The sequence below is a fragment of the Notolepis coatsorum genome, assembly GCF_963971535.1.
Source record: "Notolepis coatsorum genome assembly, chromosome: 19".
Classification (NCBI taxonomy): domain Eukaryota; kingdom Metazoa; phylum Chordata; class Actinopteri; order Aulopiformes; family Paralepididae; genus Notolepis; species Notolepis coatsorum.
The window spans coordinates 23,275,092-23,302,334 of NC_140183.1; the positions used below are offsets into that span (position 1 = coordinate 23,275,092).

At 44.3% G+C, this 27,243-nt stretch overlaps 1 protein-coding gene across 3 annotated transcripts in view; it reads right to left on the reverse strand.

Moving 5' to 3' along the window:
• dop1a (DOP1 leucine zipper like protein A) overlaps nt 1–27,243 on the reverse strand; it is a 103,874-nt gene that overhangs the window by 23,629 nt on the left and 53,002 nt on the right. For all 3 annotated transcript variants that reach the window (XM_084336427.1, XM_084336428.1, XM_084336426.1), the window contains exons 24-32: nt 23,026–23,081; nt 22,398–22,502; nt 21,406–21,472; nt 18,402–18,546; nt 17,488–17,567; nt 9,447–9,556; nt 9,038–9,187; nt 7,750–7,811; nt 5,461–5,613 (exon numbers count right to left, since the gene is read on the reverse strand). In XM_084336427.1, coding sequence (XP_084192553.1) covers nt 5,461–5,613; nt 7,750–7,811; nt 9,038–9,187; nt 9,447–9,556; nt 17,488–17,567; nt 18,402–18,546; nt 21,406–21,472; nt 22,398–22,502; nt 23,026–23,081 — 928 coding nt within the window. The remainder of the gene's footprint in view (nt 1–5,460; nt 5,614–7,749; nt 7,812–9,037; nt 9,188–9,446; nt 9,557–17,487; nt 17,568–18,401; nt 18,547–21,405; nt 21,473–22,397; nt 22,503–23,025; nt 23,082–27,243) is intronic.

A 27,243-nucleotide genomic window follows, 5' to 3' on the forward strand; every position in this document is an offset into this window, starting at 1 on the left:
GGGGAGGACCATGAAGCCGCAGCACAGATGTCCTCCACCGAGGCCCCACCCAGGAGAGCGGCAGAGGCAGCCACCCTACGAGTGGAGTGCGCCCTGATGCCCCCAGGGGGATCCTGCCCAGCCAATGTGTAGCAGAGGGTAATACCCTCGCACAACCAATGGGACAGGCGCTGCTTCGACAGTGCCTTACCAGCACGAGCCCCACCGTAACAGACAAAAAGCTGGTCGGTAACCCTGAAGTCCTGAGTACGGCTGAGGTAAATCCCCAAAGCACGGACTGGACATGACAGGTGAAGGCCCGCATCTAACTCACTAGTGTGAGGAGGAGGACGAAACGCCTGAACCACAATATCCCGGGAGCGGAAGGAACTCTGGATATTCTTAGGCACGAAAGCAGGATTAGGTCGCAGAGTGGCACCGCAATTGGTCCGAAAAGACAGGCACTCTGGACGTACCGAGAGAGCACAGAGCTCACCTACGAGTTTAGCGGAAGTGACAGCCAGTAGGAACGCGGTCTTGAATGACAGCTGTCCCAACGGCGCCTGCTCGAGCGGCTCAAACGGGGCCACGGACAACCGACCGAGGACCAACTGAAGTCGGAGCCAAGGAGCGTTGCACCGGCTTAACGCGTCGAGCGCCAAGCAGGAAACGCTTCACAAGAGGGTGGCTGAACAAAACAGTCCCCTCAAAACCCTCATGATAGGAGGATATAGCTGCCGCATATACCCTCACCGTCGAAGCCGACAGTCTACCAAGAAGAGACTGGAGATAACTCAGAACAGCATCCAGGGGGCAGGAGACTGGGTCCCAGCCCCCCCCCTTACACCACTCTTGGAACACACGCCACCTGCCCGCGTAAACCGCGACAGTGGAGGGAGCATGCGCACACCGGATGGTATCAACCACCAAGGGATCCATCCTCTCCAGACTCACCCTCCCACCAGGCGTTGACCCAACACCGGAGGCTGGAAAAACAATCCGTTGTGCTGTGAGAGGGCCGTCGCTGACCACGGAATGACCCAAGGAGGAGCGACCAGAAGCTGGATTAAGACCGGGAACTACACTGACGTGCCCCGGTCTGGCGCGACCAGGATCACCGTCCTGCGCTCCCTCCGTATCCGCTCCAACAGCTGACTCAACAGCTGTATAGGAGGGAAGGCGTACAGAAGACCGGGCGGCCACGGAAAGGCCGTGAAGGCATCCACCCCCAAGGGGGGATGATCCGCTCGCCTGAGCGAGAACCACAAGGGGCACTTGTGAGAGCGCCGGCACGCAAACAGATCCACCGATGCCTCCCCGAACCGATCACAGATCTGCGTGACTATGTCGGGGCGGAGTTCCCACTCGTCGTGACGAAGACCACCCCGAGACATTATATCCGCCCCCACATTCTCTGTACCAGGAACGTGGAGCGCCCGCAGACTGCGCAGCCTGCGGGATGCCCATAGCAACAGTTCGCGCGCCACCCGGAGCAGGCGGCCGGAACGAGTCCCACCCTGCCTGTTGATATACGCCGCCGCCGTCACATTGTCCGTCCTGACCAAAACATGCCTGCCTACCACAAGGTGGTCGAGCCGTTTGAGGACCAGGAGGACCGCCTTCAACTCCAACACATTGATATGCAGGACAGCCGGGTCGGCATGACCTGTCCAGCTGCCCCCCACTGCATGGGTCTGAAAAGTCCCCCCCCAACCCGTGAGAGAGGCGTCGGTGAAAACCGTGACGTGTGAGCCCCTGCCGCCCATGGGGACCCCAGAGGAGAGGATACCCAGCCTCCCCCAGTGGGCGAGATCCCCCCATATCGACAAAGGAACCGTCAACCGTCTCCCTTTGCCCCACACCGGATCTATTCTCAAAGAGAGAAACCACCTCTGTATCCTCCTCATAAAGAGGAGGCCAAGAGGAACCACCGTGTGAGCAGCCGACATAAGGCCCAGCAGACGCATCACCTGCAGCGCCGTAACCGTCCCTTCCAGACGGAAACCCCCGAGCGCGCGACGGAGATCCCCCCGACGCTGCTCCGAGAGGGTCGCAAGAATGGGCTTCGACCTCAATGTCAAGCCCAAGTACTCCACCTGTTGACTGGGAAGAGGAGTACTCTTCTTCCAATTCACAGCAAAACCCAGGCTGGTGAGGAATTCAACCACCAGTCGAGTGTGAGACCTGGCAACCTCCTCTGAACGGCTGAGGAGTAGAATGTCGTCGAGATAGAACAGGACTCGTATCCCCCGACGACGTAAAGGCCCCAGAGCAGCCGCCACACACTTGGTGAATGTGCGGGGAGCCAGAGAATAACCGAACGGCATTCTGTGGTACTCGTACGCTACGCCCTGAAACAGGAACCGTAGGAACTTCCTGTGAGGAGGGAAAATAGGAATGTGAAAATACGCATCCTTCAGGTCTATGGAGGTGAACCAGTCCCCCCTCCTGACAGCAAGCAGAAGGAGTCGGACGGTCAACATCCTGAATGGTCTCGCTACAATCAACCGATTGAACACGGACAGATCCAGTATAGGTCTGACCCCCCCTGTTTTCTTGGGCACCAGAAAATAACGGGAGTAGACGCCTGACATTGCGTCCTCGCTCGGGACCACAACGACGGCCTGCTTCGCCAAAAGAGATTGGATCTCGTCGGCCAGGGCTGTCACTGCGTCTGACCCTAATAATAGGGTCGGCACCAAACCTGAGAACGGAGGATGGGGCTGTGTGAACTGCAAAACCAGCCCCGCCTCTAACGTTCTCCGCATCCACCGATTCAAAGGGCATTCCCGTCGCCATATGTGAATATAATCCCACAGCGCCCCCGCCGTCAACTGACGCTGGGCCGCAAGGAACAGTAGATAGTTGGCCCGGTCCCCCCGTCGTGCAAAGCACCCAAGGGGGGACCCCGACAGAAAGGGCCGGTTTGATACGGGAGGAGCTGTCATCAAACTTGTGGACACACACTCGCCCCCTGAACACCCCTCCAGCGCATGCTGAGGAGTTGTTCCGCAGCTAGACACGCAAGGCATGAGGACCCCATGGGCTCCTCCACGCCGAAGCCCTGCAGTGATATTGCTACCACTCAAATCATGCTCGCCTCTCCTTTGCAGACCACTGCCGGTTTGACAGGAGTGGGAGGCAACAGCGCGATACCCCGCCTGGCGAGGGCGAAGCCGGGGTAACCCCTGCTGAGCATTCAACAGAAGAGGCAACGAGTCCCCCTGCTGACCACTGGAGCTAGTGGCAGCTGTAACACCAGGTTCCACCCACCCACAACCTGCGGTGTAGGAACCACGCGACAACGGAACATTCTCACGGACAGACCCAGGCTCAGCCATCAACTGGGTGTCAGCCCCTGGCCCCATGAGAAGCGAAGAATGGGGCCGCATACGCTTCAATGAAGGTTCGCGGCCCGCAGCCAAAGGAGAACGCTCAGAGCCCCGCTTCTGGGGGTAACAGAGAGAGGATTGAACGGGGAGCGGGCTGCTCGCGGCAAAATGACGACGGGTTGGTTTACCAAACCCGAAACCACCCAAAATGGCCGATCCCTCGGCCGCCAAGGCTGTCTGCCTCGCGATACCCTGCACAGCGTGAGGCGGTGTAGGACCCAGATCAATAACCGCCTGCGCCTCCACAGAACGCCCAAAAAGACTATCTGTGGAAAAAGGAGTCGCGAGGAGAGAAAACCTATCCTCTTCCCCAAGAGGAGACTGCTCCAACCAAACATGCCTAACAACCAAAGTCGATAGCATCCGAATCCTCCCCGCAGTTATAGCTTGCGACTGAGTCAAGATCTCTATAACACCACAAACATGAATCACGTTTACAATGTCGGTTGGACCCAAAGACCTACAACCCGACGCCATCTTGGATAGGAAAGTAGCCAGCTGAGCCATAACACTGGCCGCCGCTAAATGCCATCCTGCAGCAGTATACCACTCATTCGTCCATACTGCCACCCTCCGAGCCGATATGCTATCAAGCATCGGCCGGGCAGAACGTCGTTCATCCCCGCCTGGGCACAGAAAAGAAGCTACCTGGCTGCTTAGCCAAGGTACCCCCGGCCTGCACCCCGTTGTCAGCCCCTTCACCCGTAAAAAAGGTAAATAGAGCTCAGCGAACCCCCCCACATCCACCACCGACTGACCTTCATCAATGAAGCTGGCAAGAGGAGGGAAAAGCGGAATCCCGCGGCGGGGATTATTAGACATTCCAGCGTCAACATCAGCGTTAGCAGAAAAAACAGTAGTAGCATTAGCGTTAACAGCATGTTCCAGGATCGCCAGGACATCGCCCACTACAGTGGAACGATCGCCAAGCCGCCCCGGCCCTGGTGCCGAAACATACTCCACAGCACGACCAACACCGACATTGATGCCTACTGACACAGACCTCACCTTTGTACAAGCCGACCCGTTAGCCAAACCTTGTACACTGCCCCTCGGTCCGTCAGCCGAGGAACCACCAGCACAGGTCTCATGTGTCGCCGAAACAAGCTCCGGAGAATCCAGGGAAAAACAATCCTCCGGTAAGCCCTCAACATTACGAATCTTCCTTAATCTTTTCATCCTGCTAGTTAACGTATGGTGCACGCAGCCAGTACGCTGGGACGAAAATAGAGGAAGGGCGTTTGGTGACCAGAGTCATGGTTATATGGGCTATGCCACCATAGGGGCGGGGCCCCATACAGGTGGGGTGCATGTAGTTGTTTCGTTGGGAGATACAATAGGTATCATAGGAGATAAGGGGTATCTCATAAGGCTCAGAGTGGGACGCGATTAGCAAATACGATATATAACATGTTAATACAGTAACAAGCTCTGAACACACAGGTTAACATGTTAATACAGTAACAAGCTCTGAACACACAGGTTAACATGTTACAGTAACAAGCTGAACACACAGGTTAACATGTTAATACAGTAACAAGCTCTCCACCAGACACTCTGAATACATAAGTAATGAATAAGTAATACATAATAATGCTTATTACTGTATTAACCCATGTTAATTAATGTATCCTAGTGTTACCAAACAAATCTGTCTGATTATGGCGATATTAAATTATTCAATGTCACTGTCCGAGTGTTGGTTTACCCTGGATGTCTGGCAGGTCTTTAGGATGTCTGGCAGGTATTTAGTTTACCCTGGATGTCTGGCAGGTCTTTAGTTTACCCTGGATGTCTGGCAGGTCTTTAGGATGTCTGGCAGGTATTTAGTTTACCCTGGATGTCTGGCAGGTCTTTAGGATGTCTGGCAGGTATTTAGTTTACCCTGGATGTCTGGCAGGTCTTTAGTATGTCTGGCAGGTCTTTAGTTTACCCTGGATGTCTGGCAGGTATTTAGTTTACCCTGGATGTCTGGCAGGTCTTTAGTATGTCTGGCAGGTCTTTAGTTTACCCTGGATGTCTGGCAGGTCTTTAGTTTACCCTGGATGTCTGGCAGGTCTTTAGTATGTCTGGCAGGTATTTAGTTTACCCTGGATGTCTGGCAGGTACTTCTGGTACTGGTCCACCTCACTGCTGTAGATGGTGAAGGCCAGGCGTTTGAGCAGCATGGCTCTCTGCTCCAGCTCAGCATCCCGGTTAGTGAACAGGTTCAGAGAGCTGCTCTGTGCTACGGCCACACGGGCTGGACACACAGGACAGACAGACAGACAGACAGATAGATAGACAGTTAGACACACAGGACAGACCGACAGACAGATAGATAGACAGTTAGACACACAGGACAGACAGACAGAGAGATAGATAGACAGTTAGACACACAGGACAGACAGACACACAGGACAGACAGACAGAGAGATAGATAGACAGTTAGACACACAGGAGAGACAGACAGATAGATACAGTTAGACACAAGGGAGAGACAGACAGATAGATAGACAGTTAGACACACAGGAGAGACAGACAGATAGATAGACAGTTAGACACACAGGAGAGACAGACAGATATAGACAGTTAGACACACAGGAGAGACAGACAGAGAGATAGACAGTTAGACACACAGGAGAGACAGACAGACAGATAGACAGTTAAACACACAAGACGGATAGATATACATACAGTTAGACACAGACAAGACAGACAGACAGATAGATAGACAGGTACACACACAAGGCAGACAGACGGATAGACAGTTAGACACACAAGACAGACAGATAGATAGATAGACAGTTAGTAGTTAGACACACAAGACAGATAGATAAACAGTTACACAGACAAGACAGACAGATGGATAGATAGACAGATAGATTGATAGATATTATGGTTAGACACACAAGACAGACACAGATAAGACAGAAAGACAGTTAGACACACAGATAGATAAACAGACAGTTAGACACACAGATAAGACAGACATACAGTTAGGCCATGTCCAGACTAAACTGATTTCGGTCGTATCAGTCAAAGTATTTGATCGTATGCACCTTTCATCCACACGGAACTGCGTTCTGGGAGCCAGAATACACTATTTTCTGAGACTGGCTCACAGAGTGGGCAAATCTGGACGCCCCCCTTGCGTCGCCGTCTTTACAAGCCTATACATGTCTTTTCCTGAACCGATGATGCGATAGCCCACCTCTCCCTTAACCCACATGTGCAAACTCAGCCAACATCACAACAACAATGGCATCGTACAGAGTAGTTGCGTTCGTGTTACAGAAGCTATTGAGCTTTTACAGCTAAATGTACTGCCCCTGTACTACCACCGTCGACAACAGATTGACATCTCCCTTAATCCGCATGCGCAAACCCAGCCAACAAAAAATAAACATGATACATATATGTCTTATATGTCCAGATATGTCCTGGCTAGAAGTGTTTATTAAACACCGGGAGGCTACTGTGATGAAATACACAATACGATACTAGCTAGAGATTAGCGTCACATAGCGGGCCTTTTTCTGAAAACCCAAGTAGTAGCCAAGCACATACTATTCCATAGCATAGGCCTTCAGTTGATCATGACAAATCCTCTCTTACCTTGACAATTAAAAAGCCTCCATAATGTTGTAAATAGTATTCCCATGGCTGGTGTTGAGATTTACGATGCCAGCTGTAGACAGCTAGCTAGCGTTGATGCTATTCAATGCTATCAACATTAGCTAAATAGCTAACCAACTAAATACAATAGACAGTGGTATCCTGAGGTAACGTTAAATAGACAACTTTTGCTACAATAAGACAGTGGTATCCTGAGGTAACGTTAAATACAGACAACGTTTGCTAGTCGAAAGGACTGAACACAGGGACAAGTTAAACATCAATCAATTAATTTAATAAAACAGGTAGTTCGAGCTGCCTCCGACCGCACCACGGGGCAATTATATTATATACGGCTTTGACGCGCTCTCTCTCTCCTGCCGATTAAAATCAGCAGCTCTTCCTCCTCCTCATCACCGACTGCTGCATTGCATTTGCGGTGTCTCTCTCCTATCAGTTGGAAACTAGGTCAGCTCAAAAGCAGAGAACCGGACTCTGTTCGCGAAAACAACGATAACACTTCCAGTCGGGGGGGTTTAAAAATAAAAGAGCGACGTCTAAAACAGGAAAGACCTTTATTTTGTACATTTGTGGCACGCACTTATTTCTTGAGACAATTTCGTTTTTACGGAAAAGTTTTTTTAAATGAAAACTAAATGAAAACGAAAAAGATCAAAATCGTTTTCGTCTGGACATGGGCTTAGACACACACACAAGACAGACAGAGGCTGTAAGCACTGGAAATATCTGTAAAAATGTTCTAAGCTTCTGCCAGACTTACTCATTAGGTCTCGGAATGTGGTCTTGTCGTGGGTCATCAAGTGGTCAATGATGGCTCTCCAACTGAAAAGAGAAGGACGTTAGAACACAGTCTGTAGTGATGTTGTGATGTTCTCTGCGCATTGCATCGGAAACTGGATGATATAGACGTGAGGAAATTATTCCGTCATGAAATGGTTGTAGTCCTAAGACGTAGACATTTCATAAAACTACACTACCATTGTAACTTTTTTAAATAATTGTTTAACCTTATTTTCATGATTATATCTCACAGGTAGAACAAACCAGAATGTTATTGCCATAAAATACAACGTATATTGTTTCTTTACCTTTCTGCGAATGTCTAGAAAGAAACCTCGTCGCAATCTGATGAAAAATGGCGGAGCTATGGACATTATACAAAGGTAACTGTACTTACAGTAGATTTCATTCACGGTCTTTGCTGCCCTGTAACGGGGGCCTGGTGGTACTTAATCCAGATGCCATTGGAAAGAGGAGATTTTGCCTGATCCATAGATGTATGACTTGGTCATAATAAGGTCATTTATAGGCCTGATATTCTATATTCATATTTCAAATAGCATGTGTCCAGATGGCAAAATGCAGTACTGTATCTACAAAAAACCCTGTAAATCATCTGCCCTTAATTCATTTGCTTAGATTTTTTGTACACTTGATCTCAAGAAGGTGCTGAATGATTTCACGTCTGGTCAATGTTAGCATGGTGTTATTCACCAACATTTTGTTTTTTAAGAATTAAATTCTCCTTTGGTTCATTACAATTTACTCAAGCATAGTAACAGACACAATATGTCAGACACTGGGAATACATTCCCTGAGGTCCATAGATGTCCCTAGATACCAATAACATGCAAATGGACTTTGTAGAAGTGGAGCAATCTTCCATTTACTTGGGTTTGTACTTTTAGGCGAATTTTCTGAAAATATGGCTAGGGCTTAAGAGGTTAACCCTAACCCAACACTAACTCTAAAATGGAAATGAGGTTTCCCAAGATACAGGCATTCCCCTTATTTATTCCACCAGGCACTAGATTTTTGTAAAGCAAGTGCCCCCTGGTGGAATAGATTAGAGGAAGGAGCGTGTCCAGGGAAACGTTGGTGAGCGTGACACTGTCCAAAATGTCCCCACTTCCCCCAAAAGTCCCACCCTATGTCCATAATTCAAATTGGTCCTCAAATGTATAGTAATACAGAACACACTGACACAATTACACAATTACACAATTACACACACACACACAGGGACCAAGTCATCATCTCCCACTCACTGGCTGACACAGGAGGAATCCATTTGGAAGAAGGTGTGGTCCATGAAGAGGTCGAAAGCCTCCTTCTTCCAGGCACGGCGGGTGTACTGGTACCCACTGAGGCTGCTCAGGAGCTGGATACAAGCCCGGTAGCTGGGGGCGTTGTGGGCACTGCCAGGGGAGAGAGTTCAACACAACGTATATATCAAAACCTGTATAATATTACCTGTGGTTACGAAGATAAGGTACCACAGACACAGTACATAGTGTATAATATTACCTATGGTTACGAAGATAAGGTACCACAGTACATAGTGTATAATATTACCAATGTTTACGAAGATAAAGTACCACAGACACAGTACATAGTGTATAATATTACCTATGGTTACGAAGATAAGGTACCACAGTACATGGTGTATAATATTACCTATGGTTACGAAGATAAGGTACTACATAGTGCATGATATTGACCAGCAGGGGGATCACCCTCTCCTTCTCATCACTGTAGAAGACCATGTCCAGGAGATGAGCCAGCACCTGTCTCACGCACGCACACACACACACACACACACACACACACACACAGTAAGAACGACAACAACAATCAGAGAATTACTGAGGATTTATTCCTCAGTTTTGTCAGAGTAATACTATAGGCATATAATGTATCCTAGTTTTGTAGACTACTCATAGTATTCCATTGCAGACATCTTGGTTGGAATAAACAACAAGACAGCTGTGGCATTGTGCCATATTGGTTGGCAAGACATGAGAATACTATGAGTAGGTCAAGACCCAAAATGACCCGTGAGTCTATTTGGTTCCTATGGTACATAACAGCCCCAACATACGTTCCCCAACATGTCTAAAAGAGAGAATACGTTCCCCAACATGTCTAAAAGAGAGAATACGTTCCCCAACATGTCTTAAATAGAGAATACGTTCCCCAACATGTCTAAAAGAGAATACGTTCCCCAACATGTCGTAAAGAGAGAATACGTTCCCCAACATGTCTAAGAGAGAATACGTTCCCCAACATGTCGTAAAGAGAGAATACGTTCCCCAACATGTCGTAAAGAGAGAATACGTTCCCCAACATGTCGTAAAGAGAGAATACGTTCCCCAACATGTCGTAAAGAGAGAATACGTTCCCCAACATGTCTAAAAGAGAATACGTTCCCCAACATGTCGTAAAGAGAGAATACGTTCCCCAACATGTCGTAAAGAGAGAATACGTTCCCCAACATGTCTAAAAGAGAATACGTTCCCCAACATGTCTAAAAGAGAGAATATGTTCCCCAACATGTCTAAAAGAGAGAATACGTTCCCCAACATGTCTAAAAAAGAGAATACGTTCCCCAACATGTCTAAAAGAGAATACGTTCCCCAACATGTCTAAAAAATAGAATACGTTCCCCAACATGTCTAAAAGAGAATACGTTCCCCAACATGTCTAAAAGAGAGAATACGTTCCCCAACATGTCTTAAAGAGAGAATACGTTCCCCAACATGTCTAAAAGAGAGAATACGTTCCCCAACATGTCTTAAAGAGCATGTACCAGATAATACGTTCCCCAACATATCTTTAAGAGCATGTACCAGATAATACGTTCCCCAACATATCTTTAAGAGCCTGTACCAGATAATACGTTCCCCAACATATCTTTAAGAGCCTGTACCAGATAATACGTTCGCCAACATGTCTAAGAGAGAATAGGTTCCCCAACATGTCTAAAAGAGAGAATACGTTCCCCAACATGTCTGTACCAGATAATACGTTCCCCAACATGTCTTAAAGAGCATGTACCAGATAATATGTTCCCTAACATATCTTTAAGAGCCTGTACCAGATAATACATTCCCCAACATATCTTTAAGAGCCTGTACCAGATAATTACGTTCCCCAACATATCTTTAAGAGCCTGTACCAGATAATACGTTCCCCAACATGTCTTGAGCATGTACCAGATAATATGTTCCCCAACATGTCTTAAAGAGCCCGTACCAGATAATACGTTCCCCAACATGTCTTACCCTCATTGAGAATGCAAGGATCTATGAAATATGCAAATTGGCAACAAGCACCCAGTCATATTTTCCAGGAATTCCAAGTCGACAGCTTATATTCTTGTCAACTCAGCTTTCTGTGTATGTGTCAAGTAAAGGTGTCAAGTTACCACATATTGCACCATAATAGGTTCAACCGTTTAGTGACATAACACACGCAACTCAGATGGTGACAAGTTTTACACAAATAACAATATGTATAGTCAAAGGCACGCCTCCAAGAATCATCTATAAAAAAAGAGGAGAGGGGATCTTTAAGAAAGTGTTTCAAATAATAATATCAATGTATTCTTTCTGCCTGTGTGTTCTACAGGGCAGGACTAGGACCATACTGAATACAGCATTATGACAGTATACTAGGACCATAATAAATACAGCATTATGACAGTATATACTAAAACCATACTGAATACAGCATTATGAAAGTATATACTAAAACCATACTGAATACAGCATTATGACAGTATATACTAAAACCATACTGAATACAGTATTATGACAGTATATACTAAAACCATACTCAATACAGCATTATGAAAGTATATACTACAACCATACTGAATACAGCATTATGACAGTATATACTAAAACCATACTGAATACAGCATTATGAAAGTATATACTACAACCATACTGAATACAGCATTATGACAGTATATACTAAAACCATACTGAATACAGCATTATGACAGTATATACTAAAACCATACTGAATACAGCATTATGACAGTATATACTAGGACCATACTGAATACAGCATTATTAACATTGAGCGAACAAACAAAGCAAAAATGAATAAGAAAGTAAAGTATTTATTTAATCCAATTATAAAAAATAAAAAATAAAAAAAGGAAAGTAGCTGTAGCTCAGGCCCACATCACTCCTCTGTATCAGTATCAGGTCTGTGTGAGGGTGATAAAGGGTCTCCACATTTTCTCAAACATTCAATGAGAACCTTGTAGGACCTCATTCATCCCACTGCTGCTGATGTGCTTTCTTAATGCAGTGTAGTGGAGGTTCTGCTGCTTTCTTAATGCAGTGTAGCTGAGATTCTGCTGCTTTCTTAATGTCAAAATTGAAAATCATAAATCTACTGCCATCTGTATGTCAACTGGTGTCCCGCAGGGCTCTGTCTTGGGTCCAATCCTGTTCAGCATGTACATTAACAATTTGCCTTCTGTGTGTGGCCAATGTGATGTACTGATGTATGCTGATGATACAGTGATCTTTACACACGGTAAAACCACAGAAGAGGTTGCAACAAAATTGTCTAATATCATGGTGAATGTCACATCCTGGCTTAAGAACAGCTGTTTACAATTGAATGTCTCTAAGACTGTCTGTATGTTCTTCTCCAAGGGCCACAGAGAAGTTGCAGAGCAGGATATCTTCATCTCCGGTCAGAAATTACAGGTAGTATCAGAATATAAGTATTTAGGATTACACATAGACCCAAACCTTAGCTTCAAAAATCACATAAAAAAAGTCTGCAATAAGGTAAAGTTCAGCCTATCAAACTTCAGGTACATAAGAAACGTCCTTTCAACCGAGGCAGCAAAGCTATATTTTCATTCAATGGTTCTTTCCCACATCACATACCGTTTGATAACCTGGTCCAATTCACATTCCACCATTCTGAAACCACTTCAATCACTTTACAAACAAGCAATACAAATTCTAGACAAGAAACCATTCAGGTACCATCATTGTCACATTCTAAAAAAATATAATCTACTCAGTTGGGAAAACCTGACCCTATATCAAAACGTCTGTCTAGTTTTTAAAATAAAGTGTGGATTGGCTCCTCCTCCTTTGTCCGGTTTCATCAACCTCAAGTCTTCCTCAACCAGGAACACTAGAAGTGCGGCAAGGGGGGACTGTCTTCTCATACAGAGCATCCCACCAATGGAACTCAATTCCTCAAATAATTAGAGTGTCCACATCATACCATTCATTCAAGTGCAGGGTTAGGGAATGGCTCATTGAAAACCAGAACTGTCAACACTGAGGTGTCTGTGTGTGTATGTGTGTGTGTGGATATGGTGCGTCTGTCTATGTCTGGGTCTCTTAATATGTCATGATGTGCTCTGTCCTTGTGTCCATGACTGTATTGTGACCTGTATCCCTACTATGTCTATGTGCTTTTGTTGTGTTTTTATTCTAATGTTATTTATCTTGATTTTATTCTGTTTTTATTGCTAACCCTTTTTTTACACAGGATTTTAGCCTGTACCTTCTGGCAGGGGGACTGCCAATGGAAATTAGCCTTTTGGCTAAAATTGGGTGCATTTACATTTGTAAAATGTTTTATTAATGTACACTGTCCCCCTTGAACAAATAAAGTAAACCTAATGCAGTGTAGTGGAGGTTCTGCTGCTTTCTTAATGCAGTGTAGCTGAGATTCTGCTGCTTTCTTAACACATTCCCTGCCACGTAATTTGAGCATCTTATACCATTCTCTGCCAGCACTGTAAGTCTATGGAGATGTTCACCTTCTTTGCAGGGCTATAACTTTTTAAATTGTATTGCTAAATTGACATTACTATGGCCCATTCAACATCGATTATCTATCGTTCAGGATGTAGGAACGTTTTACTTTTTCATTCATACATTCATACGAAAATACCGTCTAGAATATAAATATGTTTTTATCGTTTTCTGCAGTAATTCCTAGAATGTGAGATATAGGCATAAACGTATAGATTATCAAATGCCGTTTGTTGCCGATCCACGCTATATTAAAAATTTCAACTGTACATGATCCTAAACGTTATGACTGATCATGCGCGGATGAACGGGGGGGGGGGTCGTTTATAATTCTGTGATCGTCGTTAAATGCTTTATGTAGTATGGGTGATATATTGATCAGAGCAGTTTGCATGGATAATAATAAACAAACAGGCTGAAAGTAACGTCAGCGTCCTCTTACCGTTCGACGATGAGACTGGAGGAAAAAGATCCCACTTATTTGACGGCGATCGCCTAAATCCATTTCCGGTTTGTATAATCATAATACACGGCCAAATCGTATCGATTATTGCGTTATGGCAGCGATCGCTACACACGGACGTGTGTCTACAGTCCCGCAACAATATGCGACGCATTTCGGAGATGCACCGAGATCGACTCGGCCATTTCCGGTTTGGCAACTCGCAGATCGTCCACCAGGGGGCAGTATTGAAGCGTTGCAGTTGTGCCGGCTCACACTGCATCAGACCAGGCTCCGTGAGGGAAATATGAATAACATGGCGAAAAAATTAAATATGACCTAAATAACGTCGTACGCCGTGGATTGTCAGAATTTGCATGAACTTGAAACACGTTGTATGACGTTTTTGGCGCAGGATTAGGGCTGCACGATTAATCGTTTTTTAATCGAAATCGCGATTTGGAATGATGCAATTATCAAATCGCCAAGCCTGCAATTAAAAAAAAAACAATTTTTTTTTTTTTTTTTTTTTTTTAATTTAACCAGGAAGTCCCATTGAGATACACGATCTCCTTTGCAAGGTAGACCTGGCCAAGATGACAGCAATAACATTTGCAATACATCACACAGCAATAAAATGTGCGATACATCACACAAGAACATAATAAATGTGCATGTATACAATACATCACATGTAAACACAAAGCAGAATAGTCTACATGATAGTAAAAGTGTATAATACAGGGTAATACAGTAATTTTGCAGTTGGGACCCGACTACAGAAAGCAGCAACATTCTTCTTGTAATTTTTTTTTTAAATATGTTATAATCGCATCGCAAATCGCAATCGCAATATCTGTCAGAATAATCGCAATTAGATTATTTCCCAAAATCGTGCAGCCCTACGCAGGATGTGTTAATGCAGTGTAGTGAAGGTTCTGCTGCTTTCTTAATGCAGTGTAGTGGAGGTTCTGCTGCTTTCTTAATGCAGTGTAGCTGAGGTTCTGTTGCTTTCTTAATGCAGTGTAGCTGAGGTTCTGCTGCTTTCTTAACACAGTGTGCGCCATAAACGGCGTAAGTCGTTATTGCCCGCCATGCGTTGAACGCCAACAACAGCGTAAATCGTTTTTGGGATCAATATAAAAAATTTTCGCCATGGCATTCATAATTCATCCAGCCTCCCTCCCGACTGCAACGGCACCCTGTCTGAGATTGCAACGCCTCAATACCGCCGCCTGGTGGATGGTCGGGCGAGTTACACTCACGCCAAACCGGAAGTAGCGATCGGTGCATCGAGGAAATCCCTCCGGCAGTCATATCTTGTTACGTGGGTCCAGACAAACACTCAAGTGCATTTGGATTGCTTTCGAAATGCAATAATCTATATGATTTCGCCGTTTATTGCGCCATACAAACCGGAGTCTCATCGGCGAACGATAAGAGGACACTAACGTTATTTTCAGCCCGATTGTCCATTTCTTTGTTTGCAATGAGTCTGATCAATATATCAACTAGGGCTGTCCCCGACTAAGGATTTGGATGGTCGACTAGGATTGGCCAAAATTTGCCGTTAGTCGACTATTGGTCGACTTTTTTTTTATCATTCCATTTGGGCTGTGGGGGGTGCTTAATGTCTGAAGGAGTCGACTGAAGGCTTCTTGTCCTCTGCAAAAGCATGCAATTGGTCCACTGGATGGATACATCTTGATATTTGTCTAGTATAGTGTGTTCATTAGATGGGTGAAATCCTCTTTCAGTGCCTCTGTGCCTGTTTTCGTAGGCAGTTAGCCTCTGGTATGCGTGCCATTAGCATTAGCCACGCTTCTATGCCTCTTTTCTTTTAAAGAAAATGATAAAAAAAAATAAAAAATTATTATATTCGACTAAGAGGTTGGCCAGTCGACTACGGCCCCTTTCGACCGATTAGTCGACTAATCGATTAATAGGGGTCAGCCCTAATATCAACCCATACTAAATAAAGCCGTTACTGACGATCAAGGAATTATAAACGCCCCCCCCCCCCCCCCCCCTTTCCTTCACGCATGATGAAGCATAATGTATACCGATCATATACATTTGAATTTTTTAATATAGCGTGTATAGGAAAGAAACGCCAATCGATAATCTATCATATGCGTCAGGGCCTATAACTAGCGTTTTTGGAATTACAGCAGAAAAGCTTAAAAACATACTTATATTCTCGACGGTATTAACACAACAATGTATGAATGAAAAAATATAACGTTCCCACATCCGGAACGATAGATAATCGATGTTGAATGGGCCATAGTAATGCAGATATAGCTATAATATTTTAAAAGTTATAGCCCTGCAAAGAAGGTAAACATCTCCATAGGCTTACAGCTGTGGCCAACTGGGTATAATGATGGGCACAATGCCCGGCGCCCAATGTGTTAATGTAGTGGAGGTTCTGCTGCAGTGCGTTCAAAACACATATAATCTAATAACCGCAGCCAGGCTCCCAATGAGGCCCACAGAGCATGTCAGTGCGTTCAAAACACATTAATCTAATAACAGCAGCCAGGCTCCCCAATGAGGCCCACAGAGCATGTCAGTGTGTTCACTTCCTTTCAACCTCACACTCAGTAAGGTATTGATTTACTACTTTACTCATATTGACTGAAGGAGAAGCAGACAGCTGGTTGTAAACCAGCTGTTAGGACTTCAGTGGCAGTGTGTTAATGAGGCTGTGGGGCTGATTTGAGTGTGTTAATGAGGCTGTGTGGCTGATTTGAGTGTGTTAGTGTGAGGCTGTGGCTGATTAGAGTGTGTTAATGAGGCTGTGGGGCTGATTTGAGTGTGTTAGTGTGAGGCTGTGGCTGATTAGAGTGTGTTAATGAGGCTGTGGGGCTGACTTGAGTGTGTTAGTGTGAGACTGGGGCTGATTAGTGTGTGTTAATGAGACAGTGGGGCTAATTTGAGTGTGTTAAATCAATGGAGGCCAAACCTGAGATAGATAACTTGCCATGGGTTGGGCGCCATGGCTGATTTGAGTGTGTTAATGTGAGGCTGATTAGAGTGTGTTAATGAGACAGTGGGGCTCATTTGAGTGTGTTAAATCAATGGAGGCCAAACCCGAGATAGATAACTCGCCATGGGTTGGGCGCCATGGCTGATTTGAGTGTGTTAATGTGAGGCTTTGGGGCTGATTTGAGTGTGTTAATGTGAGGCTGTGGGGCTGATTTGAGTGTGTTAGTGTGTTTAGAAGCACACCGGAGGGCTGAGAACAGCTGAGAGAAGCTAGAAAGCTAGCAACAAAAACCATGACTGTGACGGAACCCATGGACATTAGTGGCAGATAGACAGACAAACAGACACAGACAGGCAGACATACAGACAGGCATACCTACAGGTGGACAGACAGACAGACAGACAGACAGACAGACAGACAGACAGACAGACAGACAGACAGACAGACAGACAGACAGACAGACAGAGCGCTGTGTTTTACCTCAGCCAGCAGTGTGAGGGCGTGAACGCTGTACACGGATGGAGTGAAGCTGGAGGCCTCCATCACTGTGAGCATTAAATCTATAGAAACACACACACACAGTTAGTGGAGGATACACAACAGAGGATGCGTCATCATGCTGACTCGTACAGACTGTACGCCAAACTAGTACAAACAGCACATTCACAGACTGTCCATGGAAGGCATTCACAACACATCTAGTGCGGGAGAAAGCACTGATGTCAAAAGACAGTTATGTTAGATGTCAAATGAGCCTTTAACCACATACAGCCACACACCACAACATAAACCCAAGCCTTTCACTGTGACCTTCCTACGTAAACACATTGGCTCCTGGAGGGAGGCAAGCCTATCAAAATTAATAGGGACTTTTCTATTCCAAGGGTTAGGGTGAGGGCTGCGGGTGTGCCAGCAGTTCCTCAGAGGACGCTGATTGGTCCAAACCGCTGTGGTTCGGGCAGACGCACATCATTTGAAGCTGAAGCTGAAATGGATTCTTGTGATCTCATGAAGCCAGCTGCCGTGCCAGGTTAACTGCAACGAGGCTCTGGATGTTACCTTCATCAATAGAGGCCTTTCACTGGATGTTTAGAATGCCTGTTTGTCCTCCATGAAAAAATGGTTGCTATGTGCATAATATAATCAGAACATTTTTATAAATGTAATAATTTGGTGTCTTATTACTGGATCTTCTAAAAAGGTCCCAGTGGAACAGTATTCACCATGATTTTCCAGTGTTTTACCTACTCTACCACTGCAAAGACAAGGATAATCAGCACATGCGATAGAACAGGATGATCAGCACATGTGATAGAACAGGATGATCAGCACATGTGATAGAACAGGATAATCAGCACATGCAATAGAACATCATAATAATAATAATGATGTACCTTCTACATCAGTCTCCAGGTTGGCTCCGTCCACCACTATCTGAGGAGAAGCCTTGACCTCCAGGTTCCTCCTCAACCATGTGGTCTGCTCCAGGGAGGAGCCTGCTATGGTCCCGATGGCCTCCACCACCTTATGGGTCACATCCTACACACAAGGGGTTATGGTCACAGTCAGCCAAAACCTTCCTTCTGATATTGTATTCTGATAATTAGTAGAAATTAAATGAAGAATGCACACCTACAAAAGCTGCAGGTTGTTCATAAGGATAGAATAGAAAATGAGGCCACACTAACCCTGACCTCTAACCCAAGAGATAAGTGTGCAGTTTTCACATATTCTATTCTATTTAGTTAATAATTAACAGTTGTCAATATGTATGACTGAATCACATTCCTAAAGCTAATATTAAAGTTTAGTTTTACACATTAAAATCCCAAAACATCAAGATATAGTATTTAAGATATATATTTATTCCAGGTTATCTGGCAAAGTTAATCCTGCTTGAAATACTAGTGTCAAATGCCAGATTAGTTTATACTGCATGAAGCCACACACCACAACATAAATCCATTCACTATGACCTTACTGTGTAAATAAATTGGCCTCTGGGGGAAGGTGAGTTTATTAAAATTAATGGGACTTTTCTATTCAAGTCAAGAGTTTTATTTGTCACGGCATACAAGCATACAGTGAAATGCGGGACAAGCTACTGCAGCTAAGTTGACCTGCCATATGGTTAGAACCATCCTTTGAAGGGGTTTGGAACAGGACTGGACCATGGTATTTGAAAGGGTTTGGAACAGGACCGCATAGTCTTTTTTTTTTGAAGATCTTTTTGGAGAGCTGCCATTCCCATAATTTGCATAGATCCTTTGTGACTTGGATACGTGACATGGATCTACCTACAACGTAATGCTTTTTAATGAAGAGTTAATGTCTTCATTGTTCTTCATTAGTCTGTTTTGTTTGTGGTACTGATGATACAGCTTTGACAGAGTAAATTGTCTTTTTTTTTATTTTTTATTTTTTTACTTGTATAGTGTCTCAACACTTATTTCTATGAGTGGTGTACAAAGTAGTTGTTTTTTCCTCCAATTTGTTTGTCTGTATTTGTCAATTGTAGCCTTGTGGAGCGACGAGAATTCTCGTTAGTTCATGCCAACCAATGAGACATCTCGTTTTTAATCGTTATTTCTTTTATTATCGATTTCCATTCATTTTTCATCAATCTAGCCTCACGTTACCAGTGGGGATCTGTCTGAGCTCGAACAGGGAAAATACCGCCCCCTATCGTCTCTCCGGATGGTATTGCACCCCATTGGATTGGACTGAATGAAATGGATGGGGAAAAAAAGAGTCCGGATTCCACATTTTACTCGTCAGGCATGTAATCCGAGCCTATTGCAGTCATCAGAACAGCGTGGAATATGTCTTTCGACCACCCAGCGTTGGATCAATAAACACGATCGATATTTGGAATGGCGATCAGGAATTGGAATAATCTTTTTGGAGAACATCTGATCTGAGGTAAGGAATCTATTTTAACAGTCTTGGGATAATCAGAGCTGTTTTCACCTATATATCAACGTGTCCCATGTGTGTGGCTGTGAGTGTGTGCGTGCTGATCAGGAAATAAGATAATCGATTTTTCAGCCCACTTCTATAGCGTGCATAAGTACACATATACTATCGATAATCTAGCGTTTATTTGAAAACGATTCATAAATAGGCCGAAAAATGACAATGTGTGTTGTGTATTACAGTAAAGCGCGATTCCTGCAGAATCTTTTTTTCTTTCTGAAAGTTAAAAAAACCGAGCTTTTTCAAAATGGTATAAAACGGAAATTAACCGATTAAAAAACAATCCGTTTCGACAATGTTGACTGCAACCAAGTCATTGATAAGCGACGGTCGTATTAGACACATAGCCATAATTTAAGATACAGTTTATGCGTTCACAAATGTGAGCGATGGGTCATTGAATAGAGCGTTGGCACTCAACGCGGTATCTAGGACTGGCACGGCTGGCACGGAAAGTGTTAATACACTTTCCTGCTGGATCTATTGTGTGAGGCAGACCACCCAGCCAGGAGGCTGTCCCTGCTGTACAATCACGTAATGTAATGTGGTTAAGAGACAATGACGTTATAGATGGAGAGCCGACCAGAGAGAGAGAGAGGATGGATTCTATTACCATGGGAACAGTGATACGTTAAACGCGTATGAAAGGAAAAAGCTTAGATATGCAGACTTGGCAGCAGAAACTGAACAGTGAGGATGTAAAGCAAGGGTTTGTCCGGTGGAAGTAGGATGCAGAGGATGTATAGCACGATCGTCTATCATTATTGGGAGAGTTGGGGATTCATGGTTTCATTCATGGATTTGCTTGAGGAGAAATAATGTCAGCTGGGGGCCAAAGTAAACAAGGAGTAGGAGTATTCCTTTTCTTCTCTGTTGCCATTTCATGTGTGATATTGGTATCAAGAATTGTTTTATTTTTGACATAGGATAACATAGAGGTCTGGTGTGCAGATATCATGAAATAAAATGGCCTGTGGAAGCAGTAGGGAGAAGCTAGCCTAGCTTAGCACAAGGACTGGAAGCAGTAGGGAGCAGCTAGCCTAGCTCAGTCAAAAGTGAAGAAACAACTTCCAACAACTCCAAAAGCGACGCATAGAGATGACACTGATATCAATCTTCTTGCCCGACTCTGGGAAAGATGGTTAACCGTCTGTAGTGTGGTAGTGAAAGGGTTAACCTGCTATAGTGTGGTAGTGACAGCGTTTACCCTTTGTAGTGTGGTAGTGAAAGGGTTAACCTTCTATAGTGTGATAGTGAAAGGGTTAACCTTCTATAGTGTGGCAGTGACAGTGTTTACCCTTTGTAGTGTGGTAGTGAAAGGGTTAACTGTCTGTAGTGTGGTAGTGAAAGGGTTAACCTTCTATTGTGTGATAGTGAAAGGGTTAAGTGGAAGTCGAGGTCTGCCTGGAGTGTCTTCAGTACCTGCAGCTCTCGCTGGTCCTTCTTGCTCTCCAGATTAGGATTCTTCAGGATGAACTCGTTCAGTACCCTGAGGAGACACGTACACGTGAGAGGAGGACGGTGAAGTAGTGTCATGTGACCGACTGCTTCTCATGTTACAAGAGAATCCTTCTTATCCAACAACTGCATAGTTTTCATTTACAAATGTACTCCAATTAATATGATGAAAGACAAGGGAAACACCACTAACCCCAGTATGATGAAAGACAAGGGAAACACCACTGACCCCAGTATGATGAAAGACAAGGGAAACAACACTAACCCCAGTATGATGAAAGACAAGGGTAACACCACTAACCCCAGTATGATGAAAGACAAGGGAAACACTACTAACCCCAGTATGAGGAAAGATAAGGGAAACAACACTAACCCCAGTATGATGAAAGACAAGGGAAACACCACTAACCTCAGTATGATGAAAGGCAAGGGAAACACCGCTAACCCCAGTATGATGAAAGCTAAGGGAAACACCACTAACCCCAGTATGATGAAAGGCAAGGGAAACACCGCTAACACCAGTATGATGAAAGCTAAGGGAAACACCACTAACCCCAGTATGATGAAAGACAAGGGAAACAACACTAACCCCAGTATGATGAAGGACAAGGGAAACAACACTAACACCAGTATGATGAAAGACAAGGGAAACACCACTAACCCCAGTATGATGAAAGACAAGGGAAACAACACTAACCCCAGTATGATGAAAGACAAGGGAAACACCACTAACCCCAGTATGATGAAGGACAAGGGAAACACCACTAACCCCAGTATGATGAAAGACAAGGGAAACACCACTAACCCCAGTATGATGAAAGACAAGGGAAACACCACTAACCCCAGTATGATAAAGGACAAGGGAAACACCACTAACCCCAGTATGATGAAGGACAAGGGAAACACCACTAACCCCTTACCCCAGTATGAGGAAAGACAAGGGAAACAACACTAACCCCAGTATGAGGAACTGTCCTGGGGCAGGCAGTCCTAGCTGGATGGAGTCCTTCAACAGCGCTAGCAGAGACGGCCAGCTGTCCACGAGGCCAGAAACAGGTATCCTGACAGGGGAAAGAGAACACGTTAAGGGTAGCTGTTACTCATAAGATGAAGAAAAACACAAACAAGTCTCCCAAACTCCAAAAACTATAACTAAAGCTCATACTTGTGATGTCATCAGGTATACATTCTGAAGCTGCTCCATAGACAATGAATTGGGAAAGATGTTATGACACAGAGCACCCAGGGGAATCTTTCTCCATTAGAGAGTTAACGTGTTAAAAATGCAGCAAATTAAGTCAAGATCGATATCCTTGTTGCATGACCGAGGAATCATTTTGGGTAGGTTTCTTCTATATAATTCTATGGCTTATTATCACCATAACGATTGCATTTATAAAAAGTATCATATTTTGACCGGCATGGTCCGTTAAAAACACAAATACCTAAATCTGGGATGAGAGGAAGTTGTGTACGCAAAGGGATGATAATCTATTTTCTAAAGCTATGATAAAAGCCTCCTAAGCTTTGATTGAAAGGAGTTTGTTGTAAGTAATTGGAGCGAGAGCAGATGGGTGACCTCACCTCTGAACGTAGGCGTAGAAGAACTGCAGCATGCAGACCTCCAGAGACAGGTACTTCTGTAGGAGAGAGACACATTTACACTACGAGACCCCACTCAGAGACAGGTACTTCTGTAGGAGAGAGACACGTTTACACTACGAGACCCCACTCAGAGACAGGTACTTCTGTAGGAGAGAGACACGTTTACACTACGAGACCCCACTCAGAGACCGGTACTTCTGTAGGAGAGACACACGTTTACACTACGAGACCCCACTCAGAGACAGGTACTTCTGTAGGAGAGACACACGTTTACACTACGAGACCCCACTCAGAGACAGGTACTTCTGTAGAAGAGAGACACGTTTACACTACGAGACGGGGCCGATCACGTGATTTTCCGAAGATCAGGATCGGGATTTTTTTTATTTACAAATTTATTTAACTTTTTTTTTTTTATTCAACAAACATGACCATGTTCTCGTCTTAAACTCATACTGAGGCCTTAGTTTTGGTTTTAAATTGCATATCATCATTCATTTATTTATTGTCACACAGAGCAGAAGAATTTTGCCAAAACAAACCAATAGTATCCAGCTGCAGAACGGCAGACCAGCCACACTCTCAGACCCAAATAAAACATTTTTTTTTTTTTTTTTTTTATCCCAATTTCTCACATTACATTCACCCTGAATGTTGATGTTATACAGGTGAAAAGTTAACTTCATTCAAGCGAGGCATTGCAATCCTTGACATAAATCATTTGTATAATTAAATCAAAGGAAATGCGTTTGGGTCTGAGAGTGTCGCTGGTCTGCCGTTCTGCAGCTGGATACTATTGGTTTGTTTTGGCAAAATTCTTCTGCTCTGTGTGACAATAAATAAATGAATGATATGCAATTTAAAACCAAAACTAAGACCTCAGTATGAGTTTAAGATGTGAACATGGTCATGTTTGTTGAATAAAAAAAATAAAAGTTAAAAAAATAATAATAATAATAATAATTTAATTATTATTATTTTTTGATCGGATCGGGAAATATCGGTATCGGTAGATACTCAAAATCACATGATCGGGATCGGATCGGGAGCACAAAAACGTGATAGGGACATCCCTAGTTTACACTACGAGACCCCACTCAGACGAGCCCTGTATCCTTGTTCATCGTTAAATAGGGACATTCCATATTGAGAGCAGAACTCAGGGCAGAATTATTTCATCAGACTAACAGCCCCATTATAGCCCATAAGAGAAGAAGCCATTTCAACTCGTAAACTGTAATCCAATCTCCATTCCAAGTACCCTATATGCACTCCTGAGTATACAGAGGTAGACATACTGTTCTGTTGCTGCTACCTGATATGCACTATCCAGGCTACCTGGCAAGCAACCCACATAAGATAAAATAACCACACATTAACTGCACTAGCTGACAAACTGATTGATTGATTGATTGAAAAGTTTATTAACAGATTGCAGAATGGGTACAATACAGTACAGCTCAATACACACAATTGTTAAAGGGATGCAGACCAGAGAAAGACTTTCGTCTTGTTTACATCAGGGTCCCCCATTTTCAATTCATCATATGACACACACGACATACAGATAGACAGTACTGCTACATCTATACATTTATGACATACCAGATTTGCAAATACAGTACTGTTTGTGATACAAAAAGTGTCCAGAAAAAGAGTGTATATACATTTGACGTAGAAACTGTACATTGGAGGAGGTTGGGTAGGTGGGGTGGGGTTGGGGGCTGTACATTGGAAGTGGGGGGGGGGGGGGGGGGGGCACACACTGTACATTGGAATACTTGGTCATTTACTGTACAACTGGGTTAGGACATTTGTAGGGGCCAGTTCCGAATTGCAGTCTCCCGTAGGTGTTCTTTGAGAGTGTTTTTGAAAGTGGGTAGTGATTCACATTCCTTTAGGGCGTTCCACATTGATGTGGCATAATTGCGAAACGTGTTTAGTCCCTTGTTCAACCAACATAGCATCTTCCTGGTGCATTCTATCGCTACACAGTCATGAGCATGAGTCCCTTGAAATATGACGGCAAAATATGACGGCAATAATAAAATAGGTGCGTTATTGGCAACGGTAAGATTATTGTCTACAGGTGCGTAGAAAGAATTATATACACATGTCAATTATTAATTCCCACATTCGAATGCAGTCTGGCCAATCCGCGCCTAGCGAAGGTTGCCTCCGACATTCCAAGAATTCTACTCCACAGAACCACATGAGAGCAGCCCACACCTGGAACAGTCTGCCAATACGGCTCAGGGAGTATCAAGGTTACATTTCATTTAAAACTAACTTAAAATCATGGTTGAGAGATGGTCAAGTGTGCGACCATTTTAACTGAGGGGTTGTGATGTATTTTAATGTATTTATTTGTATGTATTTTAGTGTATTGTAACCTACCGTAATTTTCGCACTATAAGCCATACCTGAATATAAGCCGCAGCAGCTAAATTGAATGATGTGTACATATATAAGCCGCACTGGACTATAAACCGCAGGTGTTTTAATGTTTAATTACAGTCTTCCCACCAGCATTGGGACACAATACTGTCGGACAAATAACAAGAATTAACTCATTTACAAGTTGTATTAAGTTTAGCAAATAAGGGAACAGATAAATAACATTTCAATGCAGTCAAAAAAGCTATATTTCGATTTTTACATTTTCGGGGTTTGGTCACGTCGAGTCACATAAGCCGCACCGTTATATAAGCCGCAGGGTCGAAAAATGGGGGGAAAGGCGCGGCTTATAGTCCGAAAATTACGGTATACTGATTCCTACTGTGTTTTAATTATTGTAGTGCTCAATTGAAACGCACTTTCGGCTTAACTGAACATTTGCCAACCTGGCTAAACTGGCATATTTACAGTAAAATGTTCCTTAATATTATGCACCGTCTCTGTATTTTAAACCAATAAATACAAATACAAAATACATGAGAGCATTCTACTGCACAGAACCACATGCAGAGCATTCTACTGCACAGAACCACATGAGAGCATTCTACTGCACAGAACCACATGAGAGCATTCTACTGCACAGAACCAAATGAGAGCATTCTACTGCACAGAACCACATGCAGAGCGTTCTACTCCACAGAACCACATGAGAGCATTCTACTGCACAGAACCACATGAGAGCATTCTACTGCACAGAACCACATAAGAGCATTCTACTGCACAGAACCACATGCAGAGCGTTCTACTGCACAGAACCACATGCAGAGCATTCTACTGCACAGAACCACATGCAGAGCATTCTACTGCACAGAACCACATGAGAGCATTCTACTGCACAGAACCACATGAGAGCATTCTACTGCACAGAACCACATGCAGAGCATTCTACTGCACAGAACCACATGCAGAGCATTCTACTGCACAGAACCACATGAGAGCATTCTACTGCACAGAACCACATGAGAGCAGTCTACTGCACAGAACCACATGAGACTTGAGAGCATTCTACTGCACAGAACCACATGCAGAGCGTTCTACTGCACAGAACCACATGCAGAGTGTTCTACTCCACAGAACCACATGAGAGCATTCTACTCCACAGAACCACATGCAGAGCGTTCTACTGCACAGAACCACACGCAGAGCGTTCTACTCCACAGAACCACATGAGAGCACTCTACTCCACAGAACCACATGAGAGCATTCTACTCCACAGAACCACATGAGAGCATTCTACTGCACAGAACCACATGAGAGCATTCTACTGCACAGAACCACATGAGAGCATTCTACTGCACAGAACCAAATGAGAGCATTCTACTGCACAGAACCACATGCAGAGCGTTCTACTCCACAGAACCACATGAGAGCATTCTACTGCACAGAACCACATGAGAGCATTCTACTGCACAGAACCACATAAGAGCATTCTACTGCACAGAACCACATGCAGAGCGTTCTACTGCACAGAACCACATGCAGAGCATTCTACTGCACAGAACCACATGCAGAGCATTCTACTGCACAGAACCACATGAGAGCATTCTACTGCACAGAACCACATGAGAGCAGTCTACTGCACAGAACCACATGAGACTTGAGAGCATTCTACTGCACAGAACCACATGAGAGCATTCTACTGCACAGAACCACATGAGAGCATTCTACTGCACAGAACCACATGCAGAGCATTCTACTGCACAGAACCACATGCAGAGCATTCTACTGCACAGAACCACA